This window comes from Mus caroli, unplaced genomic scaffold (assembly GCF_978045245.1).
Source record: "Mus caroli unplaced genomic scaffold, Mus_caroli_1 scaffold_4, whole genome shotgun sequence".
NCBI lineage: Eukaryota > Metazoa > Chordata > Mammalia > Rodentia > Muridae > Mus > Mus caroli.
In genome coordinates this window covers 24,464,927-24,471,649 of record NW_028227259.1, presented here as the reverse complement: position 1 = coordinate 24,471,649, position 6,723 = coordinate 24,464,927, and the positions used below count along the sequence as shown (strand labels likewise).

The following is a 6,723-nucleotide window of genomic DNA, read 5'->3' as shown; positions in this document are numbered from 1 at the left end:
GAAGGGCGAGAATGGTAAGTTCTTTATAATAGACAAGACTTGGTAAGTGAGGCCTTTGATGTAGTGTGTGATTCAGTGTTGTTTTCTGAAACAGGGTCTCAAATACCCCATGTGGACCAAGTTAACCTTGAGCTCAGACAATTCTGCTTCCACTTTCCTATATTTGAGCTTCCATGTGGGGCTTCCAAGTACTGTGGAAACATAACTAGTCATTGTGAGAAACCTGGATAATCTAATGCTAAGGCATGTACAGCACAGTATAGCAAAAGTCATTGATTTCTATGTCTGCCCCCTATTTCAGATAGTTGCTGTCATATGACAGCCAATCATCAACAGAGAAAACAACTTGACTCAGCAAAGTCATGGTGTCCACATTCTGTTGTGTTCTGTATGAGGTTTGTTAATCTTACAATGGTACATAAACCATTCCATGGGACCCCTCAAATTAAGGGTCAATATGCAGTTATATCTAAAACGGCCTGATCTGAACAGAGCACTGGATACTTCCCTAACTTTAAATGAACTAATTTTGTTTTTTCATTTGTTTTTGTTTGTTTGGTTGGTTTGGTTTTGTTTTTGTTTTCTGTCTTTATAAGTTAACAAAGATAGATTTTTTGAGCTATGGCTCAGGCACAAATCCTGAGCAATGGTTCTGATCAATCAACTTTAGGGTCTGCATTTAATGAATCATTCATGTTTGACGGAAATTGGGTTTTGTGTGGTTTGTGGGGCCAAACATGAACCCAAATACAAGATGCTAGTACCTTGCCCAGTCAACTAACCTATGTCTATAGTATTACCCTATACTTTCTGCCTGCACATCCGCACCTCTGTTGAATATATTATTTATATCATACAGAAACTCATGGTCTAGCACACAGAGGGCTATAAGCAATACTGATCGGTGAGATTGGTGCAGTGAGAAAAGCCCCCACACAATCTGATGGTCACACATTGGTGGCTCCATATTTCAGTTTCCTTTGCCAAAAGATCTCTAGAATGTTGTCAGAAGCATGATGACAGCATGTCTCCCTCCTAAGGGATCTTGGGGCAAATTTCAAATGCTAAACACAAGGCTTCATGAGTGTGGTCCCTAACACTCACCCACACTGCAACCAGCCCTGAAGGCTCAGCATGGATGAGATTTCATGCACCTGTATATGATTAGACAGGAGTAGATTTTGGCTGCATATTCAAACTGGTATGATTTCTCACTAAGTTTTAATGGCTCCTATTGCTGATTGAGGAAAATTTAAGGTAGGATGAGATATTTCTGAGAAGGGTTTGGAAAGGAAACACAGAGTTAGATACATAGGAATTACTTAGGTGTGGCCAATCAAGCCTAGAGCAAACCCTGGCTTTGGAAGGAGGATGTGCTCAATGGCTATGCCCCAGGAAAGAGCAGCTCAGCTTCCTGTCAGTACAGTGATAACATTAGCAGGGAACCAAAGGCTATATGTAGTCCATGACATCAGCAGTCCTTTCTTGGACATTCTATTGTCTCCTGGAGAGTTCTAAGCAACCTCTGTGATGTCACCAGTGTTGTAGTTACAACAAGCTGACTGAGATTTCTCAGTCAGAGACTGGACATTGCAGTGATGGCCCTGCTTGCCCGACTTGGTAGACTTTTTCAGAGAACCAATGTGGATGGGAGAGAGACCAGAGAGGGGAGGAAGGATGCTGGCCTTCCATCTGAGAGTAATGAAGGACGAAGGAGGTGGACTTGGCAAATGAGGAGTAAGTCCTGGGAAGTGGATGTTGAGCTTCCTGGTAGGGGTGGCCTGAGCTGGCCTTTCTAGTAATGTGGAACTGGAGACTCTGGGTAGCAAAAAAACTTCCATGGTTATCACAATTCTTGAATCATCAAGGATTTCAGAACAGTACTTTTCCATCCCCTAAAGCAGGAGTTGGCAAGGTCAAAGCTGTTGGGCTATGAACTTCAAGTCTTGACTTGCACTGGGTATTGTGGGTGTTACTTGGGGACAGAATGAGACCATCAGGAGTGACAGCAGGTCTAAGCTATGCCAGATTGAGGGAGGGAATTCCTGCACTTCAGTCCATGGCTTCTTTAAGCTCCTGTAGTTATCTGACATTAGTCACAGGGAGAGAATGGTGCTCCAGACCATGATGTCATGTTCTCAGAACTACTCTGACCTCCTGTTTGTGACAGTTCCTACCTTACCTTTCTTTATCACCAATTGTGGGTGGCAGCCATTTCTATACTGTAAACAAAGAACAAGCAGTTGATAGACCCAGAGGGGGATTCTATTTTTATTTCTGGGATGTTTTGTGTTTCAGGGGGGAAGTTGATCATTGTGATGAACATATTCTCCCCCTGCCTGACTTATTAAACAAATTCCTTGGCTTAGAGTAACAGGTAGGATATCTGAGCATCTCCAAGATCTAAAATACTTGTGATAGTGAATTTGTAGTCTGACTTGTGAAACCACAGGGCTCAGGGCTCTGAAGCCAAGTTGTACCCTGAAGAAGACATCTCTCTGGTCCTCATAAGCACGTTTAAGGGGGAATGAGGATACATCTGGCTACTTACATCACCTGATCTCTCTAGAGTGATGGTAGAACTGAGATCCACTCAGAAGAAATCTCATGCTGGGACCAATCTCTTGGTGGTGTCACTAGGTTACAGGCCTTTTTCCTTCTCTTTGGTAAGTCCACACTCTTTGCATTCTCACATCAAATATTCTCATATTCATCTACCTACTCACAGACAGACATCATCCCCTATACCTGTCATGAGCAAGGAGCAGTTTGAGAAGGAAGAGAACGAGCTGATCAAAGAGATCCAGCTCACTACCCAGGAGACAAATGAGCTGAGAGATCGCCTGATCTATGTGACCGAGGGATCCATGAACAAGAGGTATACGTTGCTCCATACCTGTGGTGTCATTCCGGGGTCTGCAATGCCTCCTTCATCTTATGCTTTTAAAGGGGTGGCTTCTAGGAAGCTATACCACCAGAATATAACTGGGCCTCACTTCATGCCCCTATATACTTATTAGAGGAGTGGCCACACCTGAAGTTTTGTCAGGATTATGAAGGGAAACAGACTCTTCTGCTCCCTCCACTTGAAAAGAGGAACTTGGAATCTGAGTGAAGAACTCAGGGAAAGAGGCAGTGATGATTTCCTAGGGTTCATTTGGAAAGCCTTTGACAGGAGGTTTCTAGGTGATGTGTGTTTGTAGTTGTGTTTTTACTTGTCTCCCACGTGATTGAGTGCTGGCACCTCCAGGTAGCAGCTGGAGGGGCCTGGTCCCACATGGTTCTTCTCAGTGCTTGATTAGAATGCCTGAAGTTCATGCCTGTTCCTCTTTGTCTGTGTGCCTTATACTCTGAGGCAGTAATGTTGCATGCATTACTCTACCTCTCATTGTGTTCCCTTTGTCTCTGTCTCTCTTTCTCTTTCATTCTCTCACTCTTTGTTTCTCCATCCTGTGTATAGGTCTAAGTCTGTGAGTCTATGTGCATGCACAGGTACAGACCTGTGAATATGTTTTGTATGTTTTTATTTCTCTCCACAATTTGGAATCTAGGGGTAGGTGTTTTGGCCTGAGGATTTACTTACCTAAGAGTATCCAGGTGAGGTGGGTCCTGAGGCCTGGTAGTCCCCACTTTAAATAGCATTGCACTTTGACTATGTTGTCACATGTGTTAGTACTTTTGTATTTTGGGGGCAGATTATAAATCTGTGGTGATGTCTGGACTCATCTCCAGAATTATATATAATAACTGTCTCTACAGTATTAGGTATCCAGGATTTAGAATCCCTTTTATGGAAACAGGGGAAACACCATCACAGCTGTTTGGTGGGTAAAGACCTGTAGCCTAGACCCCTGAGAACATAACTGCTTAGTCTGCCCTTCAGACCTACTGAGTAACGCAGGGAGCCAGGGCACCCTCAATCTAGATGCCTAGCTTCTGGTGTTCAGGGGCCAGGATAGCCAGTTTCCCAAGGTTAAGAAAATCCCAGCATTTAGAATGCAGTGTGTGGTTTCCATGGCTGCAGTAGTCCAGGACCCAGCCTGAGTTCATGTGTTACTAAAAGCCTAAGTTTATGGAGTTCTGTCTTCCTGGGGCCAGGCCCTACCACAGGCCAAATGGACACTATAAAGAACTGAAATTAAAGGAGAAGGAGATCATGACATTCCTACATGAATTAGAGAACAAGAACATGGAGGCCCGAGAGAACAAGCAGGAGCTCATGAAGGAGATAAATTTCTATCGGTAAGTACTTGTCTGGGAGGCCAACACTTGTGAAATGGCCATTTCTGCCTTCCTTTGTTTCTGGTCGGGAGACTGCAGGTCTGGTTCTATACTTTATGCTTTTAGGCATCAGTGTCCCTTGGATTTTTGGACTCAGTTTTCCTAGGTCTCTAGGAGACTGTTATACTGCCAGTGTTCTCCAGGGTTCTCAGGAGCCTCTAAACAGAAAAGTGATTCAGATCATCAGAAGGTTATTATGTTGTACTGGGCCTGTGGGGCTCAGGCAGGGTTTTACAGAGCTAAGTGAGGTGTAACACGAGGATAGAGCGCTCTCCCTTTGGTTCTAATGACTACCCTGATTGTAGTTGCACCCTACTAATTGGTATTGTCCCAATGCATGGGCTGTCATGAGTAGATGGAGATCCCTGTTTCTTTTGGAAAAACATGGACCCTTTTTGGTGTTTGGACTGCAGCACAAATTTCTTCTTCCATGAAATGGCTATTTGCTCTTTGTACAGCTGTCATGGATGTATCCTGGTGGATTGTATTAGGTCTTCACAGGAATCAGGGTACATGTCAGGTTAATGGGACCTGTAAGTAGAAATGGGAGGAGGAGGCTGCAGGAACTTACCATGCAGAGTGTGTTTCCAGTAACCTGCACAGCCGGCTCCTGCTGGAGAAGAATCTTATAAAGAAGAATTTGGCAATATTGCAGCAGGAGAAGAAGGAAGTACTGGCTGATTGGGCCGTCATTCGTCAATGTTTGATGGAGTTGAACCTGAGTGGTACAGAAGAACAGGAGAAGACCAACAACCTGGAGACTAAAGAACATCAGGTAAGGACAAACAATTCGGCCAGGCTATGACTATCTGATAATTGGCACAATAGAATCTATCTTTGCTTCCTCCCACCAACTTTCTAATCCATACTTCCAAGCAGCCGCCCTCCTCATGGAATGTAGCTGTTCTTTGCTCTTTTTTCACACAAGTATTCTGGGAAGTTAGCCTCTTGTGAGACTCTGAATTAGCCTCTTTGGAGGCACTATTATCACTGGCAAGTGAACCTTTCAACTCTGCTTTAGTCTTCTGTCCACTCAGGGTGACAGGTGAATAACATGTCACATTCTTGCATGCATGTCTTCACATAGGTGGAATGCTATGTGGAGGTTTGAGTGAATTCTGGGTCCTATCTGCAGATTTCACATCAGTAATTTCAGTTAGAATATTAATGTTGACTGTACAGTAAAGATGAGGTAGTGGGAGATAAAGGTCTGACAGCTGCCATGCCTTTCCCCACCATTCCTGTGTCTTAGTAACTGCCTTCCTTTCCCAGGTCTCAGAAACTGCTAGAGAGCTGGGATTGGCCACAGCTAAAGAAGAGACCATCTTGCAAAATGAGTTGTCATGCCAGGAGGCCCCTGCTGACCCTGATCTCCAGCATCCCGAATCTTCCTCAGATGAATCTTCCCCATATGAATCTCTTTATATCACATGTCCTGAGTGGGAATAGGCCCTAACTAGGAAGCCATGGCTGATTCAGGGTGTTATTGCCTTTTCTCTTCAGACAATTCCTCTTGGCAGAGAACAGAGGTGACTGCACTGCTAACAAATGTCCAAGAGGAGTAACAGGCTATAGGTCTGTGCTGCTAAAAGTGAAGAAAAAAGATGAACAATAATTTTTTTATAGTTTTGTTTGAAGTTTTCATTTTTTGTTCTTTGAGTTGTTGCTATTTTATTTAGAAGTTATATGTTCTTATTCTTTTATTTCATTGTTTATTTTTGCCTTTATCTCTATATTAATTGAAATTGTAAAACCTATTTTTTAAAAATTCTATTTCTTATGCAAAAAATGGATTTGCAAGACGTGACTTTTGAGACCATCTTCCTTATTCAGGTTTTCTATCCCCTGCTGTAGACCTAGAACTCACATCCAGAGATGGATCTTTGTAAGTTCCAGACAGCCAGGGCTATATAGTAAAGTCATAGCCACCTAGGGGTATACAAGGTGATGAACTTTTGTGTATCAATAATTTTATTTACCCCATGGACACACACTTGATGATGTAATCACTGCCATACTGCATCCATGGTGACATGAATTCTCATACTCCTAACATATAGCACTCTGTCACACACACATTCATTCATGATCCTGTGAACCAGATACTGAGGAATATACAATCATTGTTCTAGAGCTGCTGAGGATATAAACACATTCAGAAAGGAATACAAAATAAATCAGGAAGGCCAGAGCCATATGCCTCAGTTTACTTGCAACAGAGCATCAGTGATTGAGGCGAACAATAGCTTCCCTTTGGTTCTGGCCTGAAAAGGTCAGAGCCATTAACTGGGAGAAAGTTCAGGGGTCATCCCTCCTGAAAGGGAGGGATGTCTAAACATGGCTTTCTGTGAGCCAGAGTTTTTCCTTGTTTCTAGTCAAGAGTTAATATTTACCTGGAGAGGAAAATGTCCTTGGGTCTGCAGATAACAGTTTCTTCTTTTG

General features: G+C 43.2%; 1 protein-coding gene across 1 annotated transcript; it reads left to right on the top strand.

The window, feature by feature from the left end:
* The first annotated feature begins 1,573 nt into the window (after positions 1-1,573).
* On the top strand, positions 1,574-5,769 carry LOC147005008 (disks large homolog 5-like). Its single transcript, XM_085836126.1, has 5 exons — positions 1,574-1,752; positions 2,722-2,878; positions 4,099-4,242; positions 4,873-5,056; positions 5,554-5,769. The coding sequence occupies exons 1-5, from the start codon at positions 1,599-1,601 to the stop codon at positions 5,728-5,730; spliced, it is 816 nt and encodes a 271-aa protein (XP_085692252.1). The 5' UTR covers positions 1,574-1,598; the 3' UTR covers positions 5,731-5,769.
* The last annotated feature ends 954 nt before the right edge of the window (positions 5,770-6,723 follow it).